Source organism: Chrysemys picta, chromosome 8, assembly GCF_011386835.1.
Source record: "Chrysemys picta bellii isolate R12L10 chromosome 8, ASM1138683v2, whole genome shotgun sequence".
Lineage (NCBI taxonomy): Eukaryota > Metazoa > Chordata > Testudines > Emydidae > Chrysemys > Chrysemys picta.
The window spans coordinates 107941083-107968523 of record NC_088798.1 but is presented as its reverse complement, the minus strand read 5'-3'; the positions used below and the strand labels follow the sequence as shown (position 1 = coordinate 107968523).

Below are 27441 nucleotides of genomic sequence, written 5' to 3'. Positions count from 1 at the left end.
TCACAGGTCATGCACTGGCTCTTTCATATAGGTGAGCACTTATGTTGCACAACTAAAAGGCAGCTGGGTAAAGGTCAGTACAAAAAGCTTTTTGTTATTTTTTCCTTAGAGTACATATTGCAGAAGTGTTTTCTGCAAAGGAAAGTGACACAGTTTCAGTCCCTGGAGCCCATTATAGTCACTTTTAAGAGACTGCACCCCCTGCTATTAAACTCTATAACTAGTTCCCAAAGGTCAAATGCTTCATTTTATGGCAGTAAAACATAACTGAGAAAAGTCCTCTGAACAACTTCAAAAGGAAGTGTCCATTTCTTAAGTGGGTCACAGTGAAACTTTACCTGCTCTCTAGAGGCACGGTGTGAACACAGTATTGGGCCGCTGGCACATACTGGTTCTAATTCTGTCCAACACTCATCCAGCTCCTCTTTTGACTTGGGCAGATCCATTTTCAATTTCCTCTCGTTTTGAATAGCAAACTTTAGATAGGGCCTGATTTTTGTAGGTCCTCAGCACCATTTACTTCAGTTAGTTATTTGTTCAGCACCTCTCAAAACAATGTGATCCAAAATTAAAGGCCATTTTTGAAAATATGACTCTTACCTATGGCCTGCAGTTTCCACCTATCTGTGAAAGGGGAATATTTATCTATTCTACACTATTCTGAGGATTGGTTAATGCTTGTAAAATGCTCTAAGGATATAAAGCCCCATGTGAGTGATAAGTATTATCAGCTGGAACTATGTTCTCAAAAAATTCTCTTTCCACTTTATTCTGGAGTGAAAAATCCAAATTTTACTATATTTTTGTTGAAGATTCATTTATTATATGAAGAGAAACCTCCAAAAGTCAGTTACTGGATACTGACATGAGACATTCTGGAGTCTAATGGAGTTTATATCTCAGACCAAAAAAAAGTATAGAGGGCTCACAGATGCTAGGAAGACTCTAAATAACTTTGGTGTAGTGATTAATATGGAATGAATGATGTGCTGCCCACCCCACAATCCCCCAAGTCTGCCTTTTCCTATTAGCTTCTTGGTGATCCCGTATCCATACTACACATTAAGAAAATGGGATTATTTACACTCGCTTCTATTTAAGTGCTTATGATCCAGCTGGCTTGAATGTATTGTTTTCATTATACCCAGCCTATCCCATTAACAGGAGTGGGGGTGGAGAGGAAAATGGCCACAGTAGTAAAACACCTTGACGCCGTAAACTTTTATTAGAGCTTTGCAGGCAGGTTGTGAATAAATAATAGAAAAAAAAAATGCATATTGCTGTAGATCAGCTCCCTTCCTGGGGGAAGGAGGAGGAGGAGGAGAAGTGGCTGGAATGTTAATTAATGAGAGACAAGTCCAGTGTCAACCTTCTTTAGTCATAGTTGCTCCTTGCTTTCATTGTCTATCCCCAGCCTGCGAAGCATGAACAATCCCTTACCAAGTACTTGTCAACATAGTTTAACCAGACCTAAAGAAGAGTTCTGTGTAAGCTTAAAAGCTTGTCTCTTTCACCAACAGTTGATCCAATAAAAGATATTACCTCCCCACCTTATCTGACAGTTAAACTACACTTCTACCCCGATATAACGCTGTCCTCGGGAACCAAAAAAATCTTACCACATTATAGGTGAAACCGCGTTATATTGAACTTGCTTTGATCCGCCGGAGTGCGCAGCCCCGCCCCCCCCGGAGCACTGCTTTATCGCATTATATCCGAATTCATGTTATATCAGGGTAGAGGTGTATGTCATTTTGAAACCAGTATAGTTAAAATGGTACCATCCCTAGTATGGATGCTTGTATATCAGTATACAGGTATAAGCACTTTTATAGCTTATCCCCCTAAATATACTGCTATAATTGTGTCCACACTAGGGACTGAACTGATTTAACTACTTTGGTAACAAGTATTCCTCTAACCGAAATAGTTAAATCAGCACAAAAACTGTGTGTGAGCCAGGCCACCAAATTCCTTCAGGTACACACTCCACAAGGTAGTTTCTCCCCATCCATCCCATGACTCATCTCTGCCTCCTCTTGTAGCAGGAATTGTCATCAATACCACTTCATGGATCAAACACAAGAGTAACATAAGACCTTCCCAACTATAAGCAATAAGATCTTCTCTCCCTCTCCCCCCTCTCTGCTAGTTTCCATAGTCCTAGCCAGCAGGAGCCAGAGAGTTTCCCAGTGAGCAGAAAAATGAGAGCATGACCTACACACACCTCCTACCGTGACAGAAGTCTGTATGAGAATTTTATTACAACATTTGGCCATTTGAGACCTTCACTAATAACTAGCAAAGCTACAGTGACTATAAAGTCTGAAGAATAAACATGGGAGTGGAAAGGGGAGAATTACATTTCTGCATCTTTAAAAAAATACAAAAGTAATTTACACATGAGAAAAACCCTTTAAAATTAGTTACAGCAAATTGCTGGGCTACTTTGTGTATCCTTGATATGGGCCTGAGATGTTGACTGCTAGAGAATTTTTGTAACTAAGCTCCCTGGTTATGGAACTTGATTCAAGGCACTATTCCAAGTCTTTAGTCTGTTTCAGCGTTTAAAACAAAGCTAAAGAAATAATCTTTCTGCTGCTTTTAACTGTTCCAAAGAGTGGATCGTTTTAGGTGAATAACTCTATAAAGCACCCTGTGACTTTAATGTGAAAGATGCTACATAAATGTATGACGATGATGTTATACATCAATGCAAATATGCATTTACAAGGGTTAATTTTGTAATTTTATATAAAAGTTCTTGCCCTTTGAAAGTAACATGATTTTAGCTTCTGCAGGCAGATATATCTGCATGACAGGCAAGGACACTGTTTCTAAGACAATATCGCTCAAAATGTGGATGCTGAATTACAAAGTTAAATTATCCGATCCTCACCCCACAGTCCTCACTTCCCAGAAGCTCATGCAGATAAGCTGTTTCCTGTTATTTGCACAAGAACTCAAACTGGGAAGGTCAGCTATCAGCTAGGATTTCTGGATACTCCTCCCAGAACTGGTCCCCAATGATGTCACAGTGCAGTGGGACAGCTTTAGTCCTGGTCCGTGCCACTTCAACTTCCTTCTCTTCACTTTCCTTTGGCAGTTTTATTCTTTTTGTAGTGACTTCGTTAACCTGCAAAGATAGTTGACACATGACTGCATTTATAAAAGGGTTTTGAAGGTTTCATAAATGGTTGGTTTTGCCTTGTTTACATATTAACCATAAGCCACCACTTTGTCCCCTCTGCCACATGACACCTTTTAATTTTGTACCAGAACCTGCAAATCTAGGCATATGGTGTCACTCAGGTACCAAAAATAAGTCATACTGAAACAATTTTTCCAGTCAAAACTCATTCCATGCAGGTCATATATTTACAGGGTTTTGCTACTGAATGGATCAGATTACAAGAGTGCCACTAATTAATGCCATACTGATGATTTTCACAGTAATTGTTTCAGGATTCATTTTTCATTCAATATCTACACCTGAAGTTTTTTAGCTTATCACATGAGTATTTTCAGAAAGACAAAAACAAAGATGGCAAGGTGCAGGTGAGCTGTTCGCTCTAAGCCAAACACTGAGATGACGTTTCAATATAAAGGCAAGCATCCCCAGGTGTATATATTATTTATGGTGAGACACTCATTAAAGGCATTTATTAATATAATCAAGAGATAGGTATTCATGCATGTTAGCCCGCTGGATAAAGAAACAGATGAAACAGTTGGTCATTCTCACATGGTCTGAAGAGAACACCTACAAATACTTGGAAAGCTGGGAAAGAATATATTCACTTTTATGAAAAAAGTAGATATAAAGCCCCCCAGAAGGCCTAATATTGTTAAAGAAAGGGATGTGCAAGAAACAAGGAGACAAGTGGAACACTATGTCAAACCAAGGAGTCTCTCCCTATAATATATCAGTCCTCTTGGTAAAGTGCCATAGAAATCACCAGCCACAAAAGAAAACTGAGTTAGCTGTTAGTCATTCTTTTTATATATAACAAAAAGTAAGAACAGTGAGAAAATAATTGTGGCAGACACTCAACCAACATTAGCTAGGCCCTAATCACAAGAAACACACACATGCAAGACTGACTTCTGTAACACATGCATCCACAGAGATGATAATAAGTCTATGCCTAGGTAAACAGTTGTACAGATATTTTATAAGTGAGTCAGATTTCAGACACCAGTTTTCATATTATTCAGTTAGACAGATATATCTATAACACCTCAAAATAACTCATTTTTAACACCTTTTGTTCAAAACCCCCATTTCCTTAGTATCTAGAATATATCTATAGATAGACAGTCATAGCCACAGAATCTGAGGTCACGACATGTAATCATAAGAAACATCAGGGGTGGGGTTATACTGTGGTTTGTGAACTGCACATAGTTGTTGTTATTATTTATATTGTTGTAGCACCTAGGAGCACTAACCATGGACCTTGGTGCTGTACAAAGAGCAAACGAAAAGACGGTCCCTGCCCCCAAAGAGTGCAATTTAAGAATAAGACAAAAGACAACAAATGCTTAAACAGACTGATGGGAGAGTACAAGGAAACAATGAGACAATATTGGTCAGTATAGTAGGTGGTGGTCCCAGCTCATGAACAGCCTAATTGTTGTCAATATTTTTGTAGGCACCATGGCAAAGGAGAGTTTGAAGGCGGGATCTGAAGGACAATGAGGTAGTTTTACAAATGTTTATGGGGGGCTCCTCCCAAGCAGGAGAGAAAGCACAAAGGTGCTTGTTTGAAAATTTAACACATGGGCAATGGAGGCTGACATCACAGGCCAGGGGTGGCCAACCTGTGGCTCTGGAGCCACCTGCGGCTCTTCAGAAGTTAATATGCGGCTCCTTGTCTAGGCACCGACTCCGGGGCTGGAGCTACAGGCACCAACTTTCCAATGTGCCGGGGGGTGCTCACTGCTCAGCCCCTGGCTCTGCCACAGGCCCTGCCCCCACACCACCCCCTCCCACGAGCCTGCCATGCCCTCGCGCTCTCCCCCCCCTTGCCTCTTGAACACCACGAAACAGCTGATCGGGAGGTGTGGGGAGGGAGGGGGAGGCGCTGATCAGTGAGGCTGCCGGTGGGTGGGAGGAGCTGGGAGCGGGAGCTGATGCGGGGGCTGCTGATGTATTACTGTGGCTCTTTGGCAATGTACATTGGTAAATTCTGGCTCCTTCTCAGGCTCAGGATGGCCACCCCTGTCACAGGCCAACTGGAGGCAGGAGTCCACCTGTCTATATTGAATGAGAGATGGTAAGTAGTGTGGGGGGCTAGGCATGCAGTTAAGATGCTTTTACCTTCTGCCATATTAGTACAGTTCCTTTCCTATACATCAAGGGCTCATTGTTGTAGTTAATGTTGAATTCAGAAAATAAAATCTCATTCTTGTCTCCAGCCAAAGTTCCCTGAAATTGAGAAAAAGACAATAAAAAGTGCACCTTATAGCCTCAATTTATTTATAAATGTTCTTTTTTATAGCACAGAAACAAGTGGGGTAAATGTTGAGTGTAAGTAATTAATAACAACAACATGTGTACATGCATCTGACGAAGTGGGTATTCACCCACGAAAGCTCATGCTCCAATACATCTGTTAGTCTATAACGTGCCACAGGACTCTTTGCTGCTTTTATGTATACAGGGTTTTTTAAATCTTCAAACAACTTTATTAACTTCTTATCCTCACAGCATCCCCATGAAGTAAGTAAGCGTTCTCTCCTTTGGTAAAATGGGGATAGATAAGCAGAGCAAGGTGTGTTCTTCTTGATTTTATCAGGGCTGTCAAGCCATTAAACAAATTAATAGCGATTATTTAAATATTTTTGGATTTTTCTACATTCAAAGAGACTGATTTCTATTACAACACAATACAAAATATACAGTGCTCACTTTATATTTATTTTTATTACAAGTATTTGCTCTATTAAAAAAATAGTATTTTTCAATTCACCTAATAAAAGTACTGTAGTGCAATCTCTTTATTATGAAAGGTCAACTTACAAATATAGAATTATGTACAAAAATAACTGCATTCAAAAATAAATGTAAAATTTTAGGGCCTGCAAGTCCACTCAGTCCAACTTTTTTTTAAGCCAATCACTCAAACAAACAAGTTTGTTTACATTTGCAGGAGATAATGTTGCCCACGTCTTCTTTACAATGTCACCTGAAAGTGAGAACAGGCGTTCTTGTGGCACTGTTGTAGCCGCCATCGCAAGATATTTACATGCCAGACGTGTTAAAGATTCATATGTCCCTTCATGCTTCAACCACCATTCCAGAGGACATGCAACCATGCTGATGACAGGTTCTGCTCAATAACAATCCAAAGCAGTGCAGACCGACGCATGTTCATTTTCATCATCTGAGTCAGATGCCACCTGCAGAAGATTGATCTTCCTTTTTGGTGGTTCGGGTTCTATAGTTTCCGCATCAGCGGTGCTCTTTTAAGACTTCTGAAAGCATGGTCCACACCTCATCCCTCTCAGATTTTGGAAGGCACTTCAGATTCTTAAACCTTGGGTCAAGTGCTGTAGCTATCTTTAGAAATCTCACATTGGTACCTTCTTTGCTTTTTGTCAAATCTGCAGCGAAAGTGTTCTTAAAGTGAACATGTGCTAGATCATAATCCGAGACTGTTATAACATGAAATATGTGGCAGAATACGGGTAAAACAGAGCAGGGGATATACAATTCTCCCCCAAGGAGTTCAGTCACAAATGTAATCAACATATTATTTTTTTAACATGGAAGCATGTCCTCTGGAATGGTGGCCGAAGCATGAAGGGACACACGAACATTTAGCATAGTGGCATGTAAAGACCTTGCAATCCAGCTACAAAAGCGCCATGCAAATGCCTGTTCTCACTTTCTGGTGACATTGTAAACAAGAAGAGGCACCATTATCTCCTGTAAATGTAAACAAACTTGTTTGTCCTAGTGATTGGCTGAATAAAAAGTAGGACTGAGTGGACTTGTAGGCTTTGAAGTTTTACATTATTTTGTTTTTGAGTACACTTATGTAACAAACAATCTACATTTGTAAGTTGCCCTTTCAGGACAAAGAGATTGTACTACAGTACTTGTATGATGTGAACTGAAAAATACTATTTCTTTTATCATTTTTATAGTGCAAATATTTTTAATAAAAATAATATACACTTACAACACAGAATACAATATATATGAAAATGTAGAAAAACATCCAAAATATTTAATAAATTTCAATTGGTATTCTATTGTTTAACAGTGCGATTAAAACCGTGATCCATTTTGTTAATCGTGATTAATTTTGGTGAGTTAATCATGGTAGTTAACACAATTAATTGACAGCACTAATTTTTATATTTGTACACAACAAAAGAAGGTGGGGAACACCACCCTGTAAAGGCAGGAAGAGGAGAACAAGGTTAATAAGTGACCTGCCCAAGACCACATACTGAATCATTGTTAGAGCTGGGATTAGACTTCAAGAATTGCTGACTCACAGTTTTACACCCATACCACATCTATTTGAGGACAGTAACATTTCATATACACATTTTTAGGCATCTGATGCCATTAATTACGAAGTTAAAATCCTGTTTGGATTCTTTGCCAGTCAGGTTAAGATCTTTTCAATTCAACAGCAAAACAGAAATCCAAAACCAACATCATCTCCAGAGAAAAACAAGCACATACTGGGAAAAATGAATTGGTATACAATGAACATATAAGCCAGCTGGCCTTCCCTAATGAGCAAGACATGTCTGCATAGGGCTGGGTAATTGGAAGTACTTGGCAACTGGGTTCTGTGTATGTTCCCTGTACATCGCTGATGTTAAAAGACAATGAATTTAGAAGGAGGTTCCTACCTTTAATCTGTCTTGTGCTTGGACTGGTGTCAAGCCACTTCGCTGCACAAGCATCCAAAACACTGTATTATAGAGGTTATTAACGTGGCCTGCAGAAATAGGAAATGGTGTCAAAGGACAAACAGACTATTTGCAAAGTCTAGATGACTAGTCACAGAATGGTTTTCCATTCCCACAAATTCCTGCAGCTAGATTTTTAAAATACCATTAGTAATATTTGTAGTTATGTAATATCATCGTAATCCAATCTCACACTTCATGGCATACTAGATCTCTGGAATGGTCAGAAGATTGATTCCTCACAGCTACATAAAGTATTTCATAATTGTTAAGTAAGATGCATTATGGCAGACAGAGTTTACCTTCCTCTGAAGCAACAGGTGTTAGTCACTGCCATAGGTTTGATACTAGCTTTGCAACAATGACCTGATCTGGCATGGAAAATCCTATATTCATCATTTGACTGTTGTAATTTTGCTACACAATATTGCTGAATCAGAATGTTTATACCCCTCAGTTAAAAAAACAACATTCAAGTGATGTTTCTAAAATTTCTGGTACTGACTCATTTTCAGTATTTTAGTGATGACAATCTGGTATCTGCTATGGATCCCATGTTATTAATGGGTGTGCTTGTAAAAATAATATGAGTATTAACACATAAAATACATAACGTCACAGATAACACGTTGCTCTTTCTAAAACAGTGTCAGTGGAAGTGAAAAGGGTAATAAAAATACAAATTGGGATGTTTTTGGAAAATTATTGTAGAATGTAAAATAATCTGCTTTCTAAGAACGTCAACCAACTCTTCTGCAGCTCAACCGCTCCAAGGATGTGTTTTTAACCAAGTAAACTAGAATCCCTCTGCCATGCGGCAGCTTCTTTTTCACTGAGTGCACATATGCACGCTGGCAATAAGGGGTTTGAGGTTCTCATCCCAGGAGGAAAAAAACACCCAACAGTTATAAATTGTTATGCTAAAAATCAACTGTTCTCGTTTTCCTGATATCTAAAGATGCTTACAATCTGCTTGTCTCCAGCTGAGATAGTCCTTTAAATTCTGGTTACTGGGATACAAGACAACTCGTCCATCAAATCCTGGTGGATACAGGAGCGGCTGGTCCTTAAAATAATCCTTCCAGTAGAAAACATAACTGGAGGCAAACTGGGAGACGACGTGAGTCATGAACTTACTTGCAAATGCAAAGCCAACAGACACAGAGAGAGGAGAGAGACAGAGAATACATTAGATATTAAAAGAACTCTACCTTTCTATCTGTAATTATTTGGGTATCAGTGGTAAGGCTTCTGGTGGACAGCAGTGCTTTTCATACCGTGGCTCTATGGACCACCAATGGCAGGTAGAACCTTTTTGAGTGGTTGGTGGAATTAAACATGTTAAGAGCCAAGCAGTGGAGATTGGAAGAGGAGATAGGTTACTGAAAAAACCCTCTTTTGTAGAAGATGGTTTTTATTCACCCTTTTGCTGTTTGTTTGTTTTTAACTTTGTTATTGAATTTACTTTTCAAAAACATCATACATAGAAACATAACATCAAATAGTCCGTAGCTAATTACAATCTCTCATTATTTATATATATATATATATATATATATATATATATATATATATATATATATCACACCCACAAACAAGTGAATTGTGTAGTTTTCACCTATATTGTACAGGTAGCATCTGTACACGTGTAAGGACAAAGATAAACAATAAGTGCACATGCCAGTTCTCAGAGAGAACTATTAAACATGGGGAAACTGGTAAGCTCAAAAGGAGAAATTACCTTGCTCTTCTTTTAAACCAATTACTTTTCTTTTTAAAAACAAAGCTGTATTCATCACTCTGTCCATAAGCCATGACAATATCCTCCAGCTCTTGCATCACAGTCTGGGCACACTTAGTCATCAGATGGAGGGCACGGTCATCGTTAGGCTTACTGAAGCCATGCTGCTCAGCAAAGCTTCAAAGAGAATAGAGGTTCAACAGGAAAGTAACCTTATAAAAGATATTCAAGAACCTAAATATTTGTTTTCATCACATTTCCTCAGAACATCATTGGCATGAACCGGATTTTTGGAAGTCCCTCCAGGTGTCAAAACCACTATGAGAAAATCTGTCTGCTTCTGAGTCCCATATACCACAATCTCCTCCTCAACAAGATCAGACACCAACTATTTAACTGCCCTTCAAATCAACTGGTGCCCCAATGTTATATGGAGTCAATGGGAGGCGTATGGCTTGTCACTATTATGTCACTTTTTCGCTAAAGCACATTCAGACTTTATCCAATGGAGGAGACACATCAGCAAATTACCAGAGCTTGAGAACTTCACTGAATTTGTACAAAGTAAGAGTCAGCTGTGTGAGTGGTGCAGCCTGTGAAAACTATAACTACAGTGAAGAAGTGCTCCATCTGACTCTGAACAGCCTGTGGGAGCAACCCACAGCCTTATCACTGATGGAGATGATGGTCACACTCTCCCAAACCCACACACCACCAAAATAAGTCATTCCACTGCACACATTTCTGTCTTGGGGGAGAGGAGGAGAGAACAAACAACACATGACAGATATGTAGTCACGCTGCTTAATGCTCTACTGGAAGGCATTCATGGTACATCTGTACTACAGACACTAGAGCATCATAGCTTTAAGCACTGCAGCTGTGCCGCTGCAGCACCACAGTGCAGCCTTCCATCGCTCCATCTCTCTAAGAGACGGTAGCTACATCAATGGAAGAATCCTTCAGTCAACCTAGCCATGTCTACACTGGTGACCAGGTCAACCTATCTACAGTGCTCAGGGCATGAAATGTTCACAGCCCTGACCGATGTAGCGAGGTCGACCTACGTTTTAGCTCTAGACCAGGCCTCAGATCCTATGGTGATGAGCACAGTACAAATACCTATATAGAACGGAAAACATCTGCCAAACCCAGAGATAAATGTTCCCCGTGTACCAGTCCCACTCTCTCCTCCCTCCCCCCAGGGCAACAGTCATGACATTTCCCCACTGCCCACAGCTGCCCTGAGGCCTATGACAACACGACACAGGGGTAGTCAATAAGCAGTGCGTGGGCCAAAGCCAGACCGCCAGATGCTTCTGAATGGATCGTAAGATCTTTTTGATGTACGTATTATCCTTATTGCGATTGGTTTTGTATGATTTTCTTTGGTGGCTGGACCTTGACAAAACAGTTGATTACCCCTGCTCTAGCAGAAGCTGAGTGAACAGACGGGCACCTCCGGGGACCCGCTGCTGCCCCCTTACAGAGCCCGTTAGCTACATCCAGGGTGGGACCAGATACTCGATTTTATAGGGACAGTCCCAATATTTGGGACTTTTTCTTATATAGGCTCCTATTAACCCCACCCCTTTCCTGATTTTTCACACTTGCTGTCTGGTCAGCCTAGCTACGCCCAGGCCCCTCCGTCCCTCAGGGGTGCCCCCGTCCATGCCCCAGGGCGGCTAGACACTAGGGTGACCAGATGTCCCGATTTTAAAGGGACAGTCCCAATATTTGGGACTTTTTCTTATATAGGCTCCTATTACCCCCCACCCCGTCCTGATTTTTCACACTTGCTGCCTGGTCACCCTACTAGACACAGTCACAAGCGCTGCCCGCCCCCCGGCCTGAGCCGGACACTGCACGCCGGGACCCGCCGTCTCCATGGGAACGGGGGGCTGCACGCGCCCCACTCCCCTCAGGAGAAAGGAGCCCCGAGGCTCGCTCCAGGCCTGGGGCCCCGCCCTCACGCCCATAGGCTACAACGTCGCCTCGGCAACCGCACCTGCGAGACGCGGCCCCGCCATTGGCTGCCGCCGGCCCCACCCCTCCCGGAAGCGCCCCGCCCCTCGCACCGGTGGAAGTTGCGGCCGTCCAGCCGGGTGACCACCCAGCAGTTGGGCAGGCACGTATCGTCCGCCTCGAAGTCCCGCACGTACTCGAACTTGCTCTTCGCCATGGGGGCCCGGCCGCCGCTCAGCCGCGCCCTCGTCCCAGGCCCAAGCGCGGCAGCAGCAATAGCCCGGGCAGCTTCCCGCAGCCGCATGCGCTGAACCGGAAACACACCCACCCACCGGAAGCGACCTCTTCTAGCCACTGGCTAGGCCACCTCTATGGTGCGATGCCTCGTTGGAGGACCGCTGCTCGCTCTAGAAGCGGGGGAGCGTCTGGTCCTTGCCGCTGGCCCAGGGCTCTGCGCAGGGGGGTGGATGAGCCGCCCCGGGAGCAGAGCCATCAGGCCAGATGCAGCCCTGACTCCACTCGGCTGGGACTGGCCAGGCTCCACGTACCAGGGCTCCCCACCCTCTGCTGTGGGGCCGACGGGGCCAGGGGATGAGTTAGCACGACCGCAGCACGTGCAAGAGGCGTGTGTCCGGGTCCCGCGTGTACTCCAGAGCGTGCCCGGCAGAGAGCCCGCAGGCTCCGGAGAGATACGCTCATGAATTAAAATGCCCCGGAGGGCCAGGGCGCGCCACGGCTCAGCGCAACCTTTCAGCGGGCGGAGTCCCGCGCACAACCGGTGGCGGGGCTGCCCACCTGCCCCGCTCTGCCTCGCGCCGGGCTGCAGGCGTCGCGAGCCGCCACGCGTTCCTCCCGGGGTCGCCGTGGCAACGCCATTGTTGCGCGTCTCCATGGCGACCGCAGGGCCCGCGGGGAGGCACGTGGCGCCCCGCCGTTGCCATTTGCGGCGGCCCCGGGCGGGGCGCGAGGCGCGGAGGGCAGCGCGTGCCGCGGGCGGGGCGGGGCCGCTGAGAACGTTTGCGAAGCAACCGCAGGAAACAAACGGACGGCGACAGAGGGAGGCGGCTGAGCTCACAATCCCCGACAATCCCCCTCCCGCCGGGCCCCGCCTGCGCCATGGAGGGGGGGCCGCAGGAGGAGCCCCCCCGGCAGTCGCACCCCCCAGCCGGGCAGGCGGCACCCCGCTTGGAGCACCTCCTCCTGCACCCCCTCACCAGGCAGGGGGGCAGGGAGCCGCACCTCCTGCTCCTCCCCCCCAGGCCGGGGCCCCTTCCTCAGCTCCTGTGCCCCCTCCCTGGGCAGGGCGCCCCGTGCAAGGAGCTGCACCCCCTGCATGGGCAAAGTTCCCCCAGCAAGCAGCTGCTGCCCTCCCCGGCTGCGCTGGGACCTGGGGAGCAGCAGGGGGGGAGTGAGCCCCCCCGGGGGCTGCAGGGAAAAGCGGAGAAGCAGGAGCAAGAGGGCCAGCTGGGGTGCAGCGGCTGCAGCAAGAGAAAGAGGGGCGAGCTCAAGGCCGCCGCAGCCCGACGAGCAGGGAAAGAGGGGACCCAGCTCGCGGCCAGCGGCACCGTCAGGAGAGGAGGGGATCAAAAAGGGGGGAACGCAGAGGAGAGCCAGAAAGAGGTGATGGTGAAAGAGACTGGGGGGGGCAGCGTGGCCTCGGGGACTGGGAAAGAAGGAGCAATCAAGACAGAGCAGGCAGAGGCAGCCGGTGAGGACTGCAAGGGGGGGGAAGACGCTGTGTCGTCCAAGCCAGCTGGATCCTTCAGCGGCCCGACTCATGCCAGCAAAGATGCCCCCGCGGCTCAGCCGCCTGGTGGGTTTGGAGCACAGCATCCTCAAGACCTGAAGATCCCATTGACACTCCATCCAGTACCTTCTGGGACCAGGATCCAGTTTCAGGGACCTCCACCTTCTGAGCTGATCCGAGTGACTAAAGTGCCCCTGGCCCAAGTGCCCCTTAAAATGCAATCCTTACTGGAGCCTTCAGTCAAAATTGAAACTAAGGATGTGCCCCTCACAGTGCTGCCCTCTGATGCAGGTATTATTCTATGGCAGCGGAATGTCCAAGGCTTCAACACGTGTTGCCCCATAGTTGGAATTCTAGCAGTTAGGAAACACAAGTGGAAATGCTATTGAAGTACTGGCCTTTCTATGTAAACTGTATCCATATCATTTCCACCTGCACTGAGAGTGTAAACATACAGGGTCACATTCAACCTGGGTTTGAGAGGGTTCAGCTCTTTGACGTCTGTGCAGCTGCTTACTCCAGTTCTGACTTTAGCCCCCTGTAGCAGGTGTTTGATTCTTAACTATAAAGCCTAAGATTGTCAAGAATAGGAGCCTAAAAGCAGTCTTTAAAGTCCTTGTTTAAGCCCGATTTTGAAAATGCAGGGCTTAATCTTTAAGAGTGGATTTAGGAGCTCAATTTTGACCTTTAAAATTAATTTCTGTCCTAATGCCTAATAGACCCTTGTCCTTTCATTGATAATGCAGGGTTTAAGTGATTTGTGCATTTAGAAATACCTTTCATAGAGGGACTGCTTGCTAAGTGAATTAGTAGTGGAGTGGAAACCTTCCATCTTTAGGTCATCCGCTCAAATCCAGCCCTATTGGTTGTGATTGGAAGTTGATTGCATCTGATGAGCATTTAGTAGATTCATCAGTCCTTCCAGCAAAGGTATCCACATCTCACAAAAAACTAGCACCATCTGGCAGACTTAGCAGAGAAGCCAAGAATTGAATGGCTATGGAACTGAAATACCATATTACCACTGACTGATCCCTGCAAGGTCAGGGTTTAGGTGCATTACTGTTGCACTGTGCATAAGCTTGCACTGATACTGTGGTGCCTTTATAAACATATGCATTACATAACACAATCATTAGTCAAATGAAAACAAACCCCCTACCATTTTTTTTATTATGGTGAAATTAGCTGTGATCTGTATGAAAGAGAGAGAGACTATGCCACAATACATCCATTACATACGTCTGACGAAGTGGTTATTCACCCACAAAAGCTTATGCTCCAATACATCTGTTAGTCTTAAAGATGCCGCAGGACTCTGTTGCTTTATGCCACAATAGCAGATAGTGTAATGTCAAATATTTAAATTAGTCTTTATGGAGTATTTCACTTGTGGCTAGTCATTACTCCAGTATTCTCTTAGTTGACGACTTTTAAATGTTTTTTCCAGGGGCAATTCTCCAAATGTGTATGGAGGCTTGTGGGTTCCAGAATCCGGGTGTTTCTTTTGTTTGGGTTTAGCTGGATTCTTTCTTTAATATGATTTACGGCAACATTGCATGTGCTGTCTGCCTAATGATATTCTTTCCTGATTTTTGTTATGTAGGGATACCAGATACCCCATTTAGCAAAGACAGAAATGGCCATGTAAAACGTCCAATGAATGCATTTATGGTGTGGGCAAGAATTCACCGGCCGGCACTAGCCAAAGCTAACCCAGCTGCCAATAATGCAGAAATCAGTGTCCAGCTTGGATTAGAGTGGAACAAACTCACTGAAGAGCAAAAGAAGCCCTATTATGATGAAGCTCAAAAGATTAAAGAAAAGCACAGAGAGGAATTTCCTGGTAAAAAATGCATACACTTCCTTACACTGCATGTTTTAAAAGTTTGCATTACCCCAAAATGTTGACTTTATAAAGTGCTCATGGCCTAGTGCAGTATTCTGCATGGACTGATACAGATGCCCAGAGTGGGGGAAATGGCAGGCAGAGAGCCACGTGATAGGCAAATGAATCTAGTCCAGTAGGATTGGGAAAGGAAAAGCCATATAGGGAATGAGGGTCAGTACGCTAAATGGGAAGAAGAAAACCCTGTGTGGAGGTGGGTAAGAGGAGGGTCCCCAACTCCTAATGTTTGGTTCTTGGAGCACAGTATTCTGAACTTTGAATTCCCTGTGCTTCTAGAGTTATTTGTTCCTAAAATTGTAATATTCATTTAAGGCATTTTCCTAAAAATTAATTTTATCAGATACTATGGTGACGAGGACATAGAAATGCCTATAAATAGATTAAATAATTTTTTCAACCTTAACTGTGGACTAACAATTTCCTGTCTGGGAGTAATAATGTAAATAATAATAGCGTCCAACACCCATATAATTAAAAATAAAGAAATCTATATCTATAACACCAATTACAAATTAGATTATTAAAATTCAAAGATTTTCAAATCTAATTTACTTTTCATCAGTTATTCTGTTTCTTTATATTTTTCTTTTCACTCAGATTGGGCAAAGAAATTAAACTAGTCAATTTAACTTTATAAACAATTTTTAGTGAGTTTCACTTTCTGTTTTCCATGCACAAATATAATGCTGCAAAGCTGTAGGAAATGTTCGGTTGCAAAGCTGTAAGGGAATGTTAAAGCCAAATACAAATGTTAAATCTGAACAAAAATCCTAATTTTCATTGGAAACACATTTATTAATATTAGCTTAGAAATAGCAGGAATACCAAGGGTCTCATTCACCCCTTTTTACTCCAATTTTCGGCTGTCTATATTACACTATTGTAAGTAATCCAGAGGTGAATCAAGGCTCAAATCTGGTTTTCTGTGTTTTGGCCGGAGGATTTGTTGGAGATCTCAGATGTGGAATGAGACTTTTTTCAGCCTTTAACTGAAGGGGGCAGGGTAGTGAATCTTTAACAAAGCATTTTTCTTCTGAGTAATTTAAACGTGAAAAAAACAGAGTTTTTAAACTGAATAAAAATCACTAAACTATAAGGTGCTACATCCTTTATATCTGTGATGTCATAATCCTACTTGTTCTCCAGGCCACAGAGTATTCCAGAGTAGACAAGATCTGAATTTCTTATGTCAAAAACAAACAGAAGACAAAACATAATATTAAACACCCCCAAACATTCAGGCCTCCTTTAAACATCATAACCGAGACAAAAAGTCTAATGAAACCTAATTGGTATAAATGACCTACCATCATCTTTACAAGCCTCTTACTATTTGATTGGTGTATGTATCAGAGGCAAACCTAGTTCTGCCTGCAGTAATATATGCACAGCTCCCATTGGGTCAAATTCTTCCTTAACTATTACATCTCTACAGTCTCACTGATGTAAATGAAATTTGCACAGGTGTATTTGAGAATTAGGGAGCCAGTGAGATTATAAATCCAGAGCCATATTTTTAATATTACCATATTTTTTCAAAATAAAGTCCAAGATGCATTGCCATTTTCTCCTGTACCCTCCCTTCATAATGTGGTGTTAACCTGCGCCACACTGGCCCCTCTGGTTTTCTGATCCTGTATCTCCTCCACCAACCACATAATAACGTATGTTAATATGAAAAGAATGAGAGAATGTGCCAGTTTCATCATACTCTCTGATAGGGTGCTCAGTCTGCCACTTTATTGAAGTGAAAGGGAGTTTTGCTATTAACTTCAACTGGAAGAGAATTTGCCCTTGTTGTGGATCCATACAGACTTTTCAGAATTGCGGTTGTCGTGGTTTTTCATGTCTTGTTACAGTGCAAGAAACTGGCCCACATGTCTATGAGCTTTCTCATTTACTCTCCCACAGGCTGGGTTTACCAACCACGACCCGGCAAAAGAAAGCGCTTCCCATTGACTGTCTCCACTGTATTTTCCGGCACCTCTCAGAACATCATCACTACAAACCCAACCACAATTTATCCTTTCCGATCACCCACTTACTCCGTTGTCATTCCCAATGTACAGAACAGTATTGGACATCCTGTCTGTGAGTTTGTTCAATTAGTTTTGGTGAATTCATTCAATAATAATAAGAAAATTGTATCCTGTATAAGGTCAAGCGTAAGCCAGCATAAGAGTGTTTAAAGCAACAGTCCAGTGGCAAAGCTGCTTAAGAGGACAAGGTGAAATTTGTCAGAAAAAGTGTCACAGGGAAAGATGTTAATAATGTGAGGGCTGCATTTTTAAAAGCTGCATCTAAACGTGCAGGTGCAACTTTGCACACTTTTCTAGATGTACAGTGTTTTCACAGCCACAGTTTTGCATGCACAGCAACTCAGCTTTGCATACACAACTGGAAAATAATTATGTATTTAACTAGCTAATTTGCAAACTATGTTAGCCATGTTGGTCCCAGGATATTAGAGACATAAGGTGAGTGAGGTAATAGTTTTTATTGGACCAACATCTGTTGGTGAGAGAGACAAGCTTTCACGCTTACACAGAGCTCTTCATGTCCTGAACAAGAACTCTGTATAAGCTCAAAAGATTGTCTCTCTCACCAACAGAAGTTGGTCCAATAAAAAAATTACCTCGTTCGCTTTGTCTCTCTAATTTGCAAACACACATTCGGTTTGAGTACACAAATCCAAGTTTCTGTACGCACCAAAACCTGGTTATGAGGGAAGTGTGCACAAAAAAGTGCATGTGCAAAATTGTGCCTACATCTAAACTATTGATAGTGTTATTATGCTGCCTTGAATACCTTCTCTGTTTCATCCCAGAGGTGGCTATACTTCAGTTATAGTTGAAGTGATTCCTGAATATATTGTTGTGAAGGACAAAATTTTCCAAAGTGCCTACATTCCAGTGACTTGGGATTTAGGCTTTGAAGTCTCTTAGGCACTTTTGAAAATGTCCCCAAAATGCTTTGGAATCGTTCTGTAGGAGAGGCACACTCTAAATGATAACTTTAATATCACAAAAATGATACAGAAACATGTCTGTAAATTATGACAAAGTGAACAAACATTGCCTGGGTGTGTCCTTTTTCAGAACAAATGAAAAATAACAATTTTGGGGCAATTTGGTATTCCCACTTGATTCTGTTTCTTAGGGCCACAGTTGAACTAAGCAGGTTTACATCAGCTGAGAATGTATGCATATATTCTTTATGTATACATTGCAGGTCCATACTGGCTTGCTAAGTGGCATATGATTGTGAATTATAGGGGTGTTTTGCTGAAGATGCTCTGGAGAGATGGGTTAGAGAGCCCTGTAATGGCAGCATTTCAATAAAGCAGCGTTGAAGTTAACCACATGTCATCCTTCTTAAATTTGCTAATACACTTAATTACATTCAGATTTGGATATCAGTGTGACAAAGGTTGGTGTGTTACTCAGTAGAGGTGAGAAAACTGTCTTGGTTTCTGAGGAGGGGATTTCCAAGGACAGAAGAAATGTTGAGCTGTCTCTGTTTTTGGTTTGGGAGATGGAGGACGACAATACAGAATCCGCCCGGGAACTTAGCATATCTGTCTTCTTTCTATTCTATAAAAAGCGGCAAAGAGTCCTGTGGCACCTTAGAGACTAACAGAAGTATTGGAGCATAAGCTTTTGTGGGTGAATACCCACTTCGTCAGATGCATGTGGTGGAAATTTCCAGAGGCAGATATAAATATGCAAGCAAGAATCAGTCTAGAGATAACGAGGTTAGTTCAATCAGGGAGGATGAGGCCCTCTTCTAGCAGTTGAGGTGTGAACACCTAGGGAGGAGAAACAGACTGATTCTTGCCTGCATATTTATACCTGCCTCTGGAAATTTCCACCACATGCGTCTGATGAAGTGGGTATTCACCCACGAAAGATTATGCTTCAATACTTCTGTTAGTCTATAAGGTGCCACAGGACTCTCTGCCGCTTTTTACAGATCCAGACTAACACGGCTACCCCTCTGATACTTTCTAGTCTATGTGTAGTTAGCTAAAGTGGTACTTATAAAATGCTCTTACTGGAACCCTTCCATTCATGATTGATCAATAATCATTTCTGTTTTCAAAAGGTGAAGCCCCTTCTACTATCCAGCTGCCAGCTCCTTCCATCCAACATCCAGGTCCAATTACACTTTTCCAGCCGAGTGTTGGAAGCACCACACCAGTGGCTGTCCCAGCTCCAAATCTGCCCCTTCACCCTGTAATTCCACCACAGCGCTTTGCTGGACCTGCACAGACAGAAGCTCATCATGTACCTTCCGGATCAAGTTGTTCTGTAAAGAGACCTATCCCAGTTTGCATTGAGAGCTCCAGCAGGAACCCAAGTAATGCCAGCACCACTCACTCCAGATTTCCTGTCTCTAATAGTCAACCCCCTAAGGAGTACTCAGGTGTTTCTACTTGTCCTAGAAGTGCACCAATTCCCCAGGCTCCTCCCATTCCTCACTCACATCTCTATCAACCTCCTCCCATTGGTCATCCAGCCACTCTCTTTGGAGCTCCTCCTCGATTTTCGTTTCATCACCCTTACTTCTTACCTGGACCCCACTACTTCCCATCAAGGTAATTAAGTCATTCATTTAAATTCTAGCGAGAGCATGTATGTGCTAAAGGTCAATGAAACCTACTGCTTATAGAAAGAGTGCAAAGAACAGCAGACTGGTCAAATGACTCTCAGTGCAAGAATGCCAGGCTGTGTGGGAAAGTGGGCTTAATGTCACCTTAACAGCTCCCCAGTTGTGGGACCTGGCAGCCCGAGGCTGCTCTCAGTTGTACCCAACTACCAATAGCTCCAAGCCACTGTGTGTTCCAAGCTAACAGTAAATAGATGTGCTTGCTGCCCCTCCCTGCCACCCAAGTCCCAGCAGTGCAATTGAATTCAACAAAAATATATTGAGTAAAAGTTATGGAAATAAAAACAAATAACTGGGCAAGCATTTGAGCTGGTTACATAGTACCCCAAACACCTTGGTGGGGTTGTCTCTATGAAAAGGGATAGTTCTGAGGTCTTACCATCGGGAAGAGCCCTGGGGATGATATAGCAAATAAACCATAGTATATTCTTTGCACCTTTGGGTTAGTCAACTGGAGAAGAGCAACTTGAACCAAGAACTCTTGGGTTTGTACACCCCCGTTACAGTATTTCAGTGTTGACTAAACTGACCCCGTGCAGCGGGACTGCTATTGGTTCAACAGTGACTGCCTGCAGGCTCCAGTGCCTTGTAGCAGCCGGTTGAGCAACAGTCGAATGTGCTGTTCAGGCCCAAGAATACCTGCAAGCCAGCTAGTGCATAGAGATCAATGAAGAGAATTCACACTGCACAAACTCTGTGTCACTTTGAATGGAGAAATGAGCGAGCTCAGTGTTCATTTTCATAGCTTATTTTTTATAAGTAGCCAATTTTCCTATATTTGATCACAAATGATTACAACGATCACTCTCCAGCTGGAGGTGATGCTTAAAGATTTGGGGCCACATTCTGCCTTGACTTACACACTGCACTTTCCTATTGATCTCAGTAGAATGTGCCTGCATGAAGTCAATGGGGTTGCCGTGAGGGTAAATCAGGGCAGACGATGACCCATGAAAATTGAAAGACCTTAATGGACAGATCGTATCTGCAACACAAGTCAGTCTGTGGGCATGTGTTAAGTTCAAGAACCTTAAATAATAGACCAAAGTTATCATCACTTGAACAACACACTATAGCATTGATGCATTGGTGCCTGCCTTCACATTGGGCACTAAAGATGAGCTGAGCTTTGGCCTTTGGTCTCCGTCATTAGGCAGAGCTCACGAGCAGCTTGGGGGGTGGTTTTTTTTGCTCATGCCATAACAGTCTGTTTGGTGTTCTAAAACAATTCATCTTTTTTGTGTAGCACTGATTGTGCAAATGAATGTGTGTGAAAAATTGTGTGCTAAAAATTAGCAGCTGGATTGAAGAAATTTAAGGAAAGACCTCTTGACCGTGTTTGTACCAGCTGCTTTTGGGATCCTATCCATGTGCTCTCTTAAGAGATGTGAATAGTACCATTGAAGCCTGGATCTGCATTGTACCAATACGTATCGTTAAACTATAATATCATTAGAGAAGGGCTCTATTACTTGTTTCACACACTTCAGTTACTCTACAGTAATATATATATTACTGAATATATCTACGACACTGAATAAATTGTAATACACTTTGGCCCTCTGGGTCCTGAATCAGGATAAAAAATCAGTTATTAGTTGTTTTGGGGAGCAATTTTTTATCACCTTGTATGATTCTTTTTCTGGAGTTTCTCACTTTCAACTGTCAATTGCATGATGTCTAGGGTGACCAGACGTCCTGATTTTATTGGGACTGTCCCGATATTTGCTTGTTTGTCCCGCGTCCCGACCGATGTTAGGTCGGGACACTGGACAAACAAGCAAATGCTCTGGAGCCCGGAAGTGCTCACGTCTCCCCTCGCCCCGACTCCGTCCCCTCCCTCCCCAAATCCCCGCCTCTTCTCCAGGCTCGCCCTTCCTCCTCCCTCCACAAGCGCTGGAGGGAGGCCCCGGAGACGCAGGGGGAGTGCGGGGCCGGGGTGAGTGAGAGTCCGGCCTGGGCCCGAGCAGGCAGGACTCAGTCGGGCGGTACTTGGAGGGAGAGTAGGGGGGCGGCCCGCAGGGCCAGGCGGCAGCTGTTCTCCCCCCGGGCAGCGGGACTCGGGAGCAGCCGCTGCTGCAGCTCCCACTGCTGCGGGGGGAGGAAGCGGCCGATGGCCAAGCTCGGCAGCTGCGGCTCTGGCGCCCGGGCCTGAACCCCCCGAGCCCGGGCCTGTTGCGGGGACCCAGCAGCGCGCAAGCCCCTGGCCAGTGGCGTCTGGGCTGCTGCCCAGCTGGTGCAATCCCGTGGCGGCCCCGGGGCGGAGGCATCGGCAGCCCAGGCCCGTTTGTTCCCCTGCGGGACCCGAGCAGGACGGGGGGGCTGGGGCCTGCTGCCCCCACTCCGGGGCCGCCGCGCGATAGCACCAGCTGGGCAGCAGCCCAGACGCGACTGGCCAGGGCTGGGCGCAGCGTGCGCACTGGGTTGCCACTGCATGCCCGGGTTTGGGCCCGGGCGCCAGATCTGGAGCTGCCGAGCTTGGCCATCGGCCGCTTCCTCTCCCCGCGGCAGTGGGAGCTGCAGCAGTGGCTGCTCCCGAGTCCCGCTGCCCGGGGGGGAGAACAGCCGCCGCCTGGCCCCGCGGGCCGCCCCCCTACTCTCCCTACCGCCCAACTGAGTCCTGCCTGCTCGGGGCCAGGCCGGACTCTCACTCACAGCACCCCGCTCCCCCTGCGTCTCCGGGACCTCCCTCCAGCACTTGTGGAGGAGGGGTTTTTTTGTTTGTTTGTTTGTTTGTTTTTTCTCTGCCATCTTTCTTTTTTTTGCCCCCCCCCCCCCCCCACCCCGTGTCCCGATATTTGACCTGGGTGATCTGGTCACCCTAATGATGTCTAGCCATGTATCCTAGTGGGGTTCTCAACCTATGTACCATTCTAGGCCGCATATGCAGTGCTCTCTGTGTTATGTGCGCCATAGCCACACATATATATACTACCTGAATGGCCCTGAGGATGTTACATGGGCAACAGCTGTGTGCTGACTGGGCTGCAAGCAGCCCATGGATTGTGAACCACTGATGTATCCTCTTTACCTAGTATACTCTGAGGGACAGGATTCTCTGACATCCTTCTTGTTTACTAACAATCTAGCACCTGCAAGACATGATTTAAAAAGGAAATAAAAGGAATTTTTTTAGCCGTCTCCAACTCCACTATAAACGGTGGCCTGCGGAGATCACATAAACTGGATTAGAACATAAGAACGACCATATTGGGTCAGACCAATGGTCCATTTAGCCCAGTAGCCTGTCTTCTGACAGTGGCCAATGCCAGATGCTTCAGAGGGAATGAACAGAATAGGGCAGTTATCAAATGATCCATCCCCTGTCATCCAGTCCCAGAATCTGGCAGTCAGAGACTAGGGATGCCCAGAGCATGGAGTTGCATCCATGACCATCTTGGCTAATAGCCATTGATGGATCTATCCTCCATGAACTTATCTCATTCTTTTTTGAACCCAGTTATACATTTGGCCTTCACAACATCCCCGGCAACGAGTTCCACAGGTTGACTGTGCATTGTGTGAAGAAATACTTCCTTTTGTTTGTTTTAAACCTGCTGCCGATTAATTTCATTGGTTGATCTCTGGTTCTTGTGTTATGTGACAGGGTAAATAACACTTTTTTCCCACACCATTCATGATTTTATAGACCTCTACCATATCACCCTTTAGGTTATGATGCTTGGTTTTACTATTTGGGTATGTTTGATAAAATGCTTGATAGAGTGTAGGACACTATTTTATCTGTAAAAACAACAAGGAGTCTGGTGGCACCTTAAAGACTAACAGATTTATTTGGGCATAAGCTTTCATGGGTAAAAACCTCACTTCTTCGGCTGCATAGAGTGAAAGTTACAGATGCAGGCATTATATACTGACACATGGAGAGCAGGGAGTTACTTCGCAAGTGGAGAACCAGTGTTGACAGGGCCAATTCAGGGTGGATGTAGTCCACTCCCAATAATAGATGAGGAGGTGTCAATTCCAGGAGAGGAAAAGCTGCTTCTGTAATGAGCCAGCCACTCCCAGTTCCTATTCAAGCCCAGATTAATGGTGTTAAATTTGCAAATGAATTTTAGTTCTGCTGTTTCTCTTTGAAGTCTGTTTCTGAAGTTTTTTTGTTCAATGATAGTGACTTTTAAATCTGTAATAGAATGACCAGGGAGATTGAAGTGTTCACTTACTGGCTTATGTATGTTACCATTCCTGATGTCCGATTTGTGTCCATTTATTCTTTTGAGGAGGGACTGTCTGGTTTGCCCAATGTACATGGCAGAGGGGCATTGCTGGCACATGATGGCATATATCACATTAGTGGATGTGCAGGTGAATGAGCCCTTGATGGTGTGGCTGATGTGGTTGGGTCCTCTGATGGTGTTGCCAGAGTAGATATGGGGACAGAGTAGGCAACGAGGTTTGCTACAGGGATTGATTCCTGGGTTGGCTACCCCCTGATATTTTATCTGTGACATTACCGTAGAACCTCAGAGTTACGAACACCAGAGTTACAAACTGACGAGTCAACCACACACCTCATTTGGAACTGGAAGTACGCAATCCGCCAGCAGCAGACACACACAGAAAGCAAATACGATACAGTATTGTGTTAAACATAAACTACTAAAAAATGGGAAAGTTTAAAACAATTTGACAAGGAAACTGTTTCTGTGCTTGTTTCATTTACATTAAGATGGTTAAAAGCAGCATTTTTCTTCTGCATTGTAAAGTTTCAAAGCTGTATTAAGTCAATATTCAGCTGTAAACTTTTGAAAGAACAACCATAATGTTTTGTTCAGAGTTACAAACATTTCAGAGTTACGAACAACCTCCATTCCCAAGGTGTTTGTAACTCTGAGGTTTTGCTGTATTTACACTAATAAATAAAATTGTTTTTAAAAAAACAACTTCTTGGGTGTATCCAGCAGCAACAGAGCTGCATATGTAGGCTGGTGTCTCTGTCATAGACCTTGGGTATGACTCTCCTTGTATATAGGGTGGCTGCAGTGTTTATAGAGGTTAATGTGTTTAAATATCTCACTCCTGTATGAATTGGCTAATGCAGGTCATTAGGGTAACTTTCAGCTTCAGTCCCCAATAGAAATGAAGCCAGTCTTATGTAGTCCTTTTGCAATACAACTTAGCACCATGGCAGAAAGCTTGATTTATCGTCTCTTGGTCTCTCTCACTGCAGCACGTGCCCGTACAGCCGCCCTCCATTTGGCTATGGGAATTTCCCCAGCTCAATGCCCGAATGTCTTGGCTTTTACGAAGACCAGTACCAAAAGCATGAGGCTATGTTTTCTGCTCTGAATAGAGACTATCCTTTCAGGGAATACCCAGATGAGCGCGCACAGAGTGAAGATTCCCGCAGCTGTGAGAGCCTAGAGGGAGTGTCTTATTACAACAGCCACAGCCATAGCGAGGAGGAATATTTAACCCCCATGCCACAGCTGGATATTGGAGCCTTGGAGAACGTTTTCACAGCAACCCCGTCCACACCCTCCAGCATCCAGCAAGTCAATGTGACTGACAGCGATGAGGAGGAGGAGGGGAAAGTGTTAAGAGATTTGTAATTTTTAAACCAAATGATAACAATACACAGGAGGCTTTTAAAATATTAAATAAACATTTCAGTCCTATAATATCTTTTTAGTCAGTGTGTTCAAGGAGAAACCCGAATCACCTCGGCGATAAGTGCAGATTGTTTTAAGAAATCTGATCATCCTTTAGCATTTTGGGAAGCCAGATACGGACCTGGGGCTGTCACTGATGTCTCTGGGTTTTCACCTGCTCACATTAGGCCTGCATTTGGGCCCAGAATCATGAAGCCATTCCTATTCAGGAAAGCATATAAGCATGTGCTTAGCTTTAGGCCTATACTTAAGTGCATTTCTGAATAGGAATGGACTTAGGAATGTGCTAAAGTGCTGGCCTGAATCAGGACTCTGGCTTTCTGTGTTCCAGGACTTGCATTCATTTTGGCAGTTTTACTTTAGGAATTTTAGCAAGTGAAATAATTCTGTCTGTATGTCACAGATTCTTGAACAAAATGTAATTCTTGATGCAATAAAATGCACTGGGGGCTAGGGATTGGGGTCAGGAGTAATTCCCTCATGCTTTCAGATTTGCCGTTTGGCTACCATGGTATATTTATTTAACAACATAATTTAGTTTGTTTTTTCTATATAATCTATATTTGTGCTGCAAACTGTTGTGTAATACATTGAAAATTTAGGGTCCAATTCTTCCACCCATACTCACATTAAATAATATCTTACTGTGCAAGAGTCCCATTGATTTAAATGGGGACCATTTGGAGAGTAAGGTGCTATTCAATGGGAATCGGGGTGATAAAGTCTAGCCCTGTGAAATAACTTATACTGGTGGACTATGATTTGATCCCTGAGTATAGTTAACATTAATATCTATACAATACCTATTTTAAATTTGTTAGTTGGAAAATGTCTCCACTAAATTGTAAGAGCAGATGAGATACAGAATTTTATTGCCAAAACTAGTAATTCATGTCACTAAACAATTTTTTTCTTTCTTTTTCCTTTCTTCCCATTTCTTTCACTGGGAATCCCATTGTTCTGCTTCTGTTCTATTTAAATAAAGTCACATGAACTGCATGTTGTTAGTGCTGTATGTTGTGATGACAAACTTTATGGTGTATATGAAGAGGACCTGATAAGGGTCCTTTTGCACTCAGACCCCTGTATGATCATAACGCAGATATTCTAATCATGTTCCTTGTTTAGCAGCTAGGAAAATCAGACCTGTTGCAAATTGAGAGCCTGATCCTGCTCCATTTGAAACCCAGGGGAAAATTTGCCATTGACTACAGTTGGACTGTTGAAGAGTTAAAATGGGAGTCTCCAGGGATAGTGTGTTCTAGAACATTGGGCAGGTTTTCTCAATATAAATAGCATAGATACGTGTTGGATTTCCTATCGATAATCTATCCCAGGTTTTAAGGTGTCTAAGGCTTTACCCAGTTAAAGAACCTGGCTAGGTTCCATTTACACGACACATGGTGACCATGTTGTAACCAGGTCCCCTGATTCCATTATATCTGTAGTGTGGATGGGCCCTTAAGAGAAAAGTCTTATAAATAGCTGAAAACGCCCGTTAGCTCCTAAATTGGCTTCTGACTGAAAGCTGATATGGCTCTGGAGAATGCATGTGGGCAAGTGCGCTAATTCCCACACAAGCATGTTTCCAAAGTGTGAGGCAGCTGTTCGCAGGATTACTCCCTGAATCTGACCTCCCTCTCCCCCCACTTTCCCGTTCATAGATTCCGGGGATGGTAAAAGGAGACAGACACTGGACTGGTCCATTACAAGGTGCAGGAAGCCAGAGCTGCTGCTTTCCATTAATAGTCTGAATGTTGTGTGTTCTCTTGGGAGGTTGAGGTAACTAACAAAGATGTCCTGTGTCTTTTGGGGGGGAACTGCCCCGAGAGCTCGCCTT

The 27441-nt window shown here is 44.0% G+C and overlaps 2 protein-coding genes across 6 annotated transcripts; one reads left to right on the top strand and one right to left on the bottom strand.

The window, feature by feature from the left end:
* Positions 1-2231: 2231 nt before the first annotated feature.
* THG1L (tRNA-histidine guanylyltransferase 1 like) lies at positions 2232-12498 on the bottom strand. 5 transcript variants are annotated; one of them, XM_065555151.1, is made up of 6 exons: positions 11758-12498; positions 9680-9856; positions 8905-9070; positions 7879-7967; positions 5324-5431; positions 2232-3136 (listed from the first exon to the last, which is right to left on the bottom strand). In XM_065555151.1, exons 3-6 carry the CDS (start codon positions 9065-9067, stop codon positions 2978-2980), a joined length of 519 nt encoding a protein of 172 aa, XP_065411223.1. In that variant the 5' UTR covers positions 9068-9070; positions 9680-9856; positions 11758-12498; the 3' UTR covers positions 2232-2977. The 5 variants fall into 5 exon arrangements, with proteins under 5 accessions (XP_065411223.1, XP_005300057.1, XP_023962568.1 ...); XM_005300000.5 differs by having other exon boundaries at positions 8905-9074; positions 11758-12485; XM_024106800.3 differs by having other exon boundaries at positions 8905-9074; positions 12193-12453.
* Positions 12499-12624: 126 nt separating this feature from the next.
* Positions 12625-26600, top strand: SOX30 (SRY-box transcription factor 30). The gene is made up of 5 exons (XM_005300058.4): positions 12625-13682; positions 14998-15237; positions 17212-17391; positions 19405-19897; positions 25160-26600. Exons 1-5 carry the CDS (start codon positions 12761-12763, stop codon positions 25539-25541), a joined length of 2217 nt encoding a protein of 738 aa, XP_005300115.3. The 5' UTR covers positions 12625-12760; the 3' UTR covers positions 25542-26600.
* Positions 26601-27441: the final 841 nt, after the last annotated feature.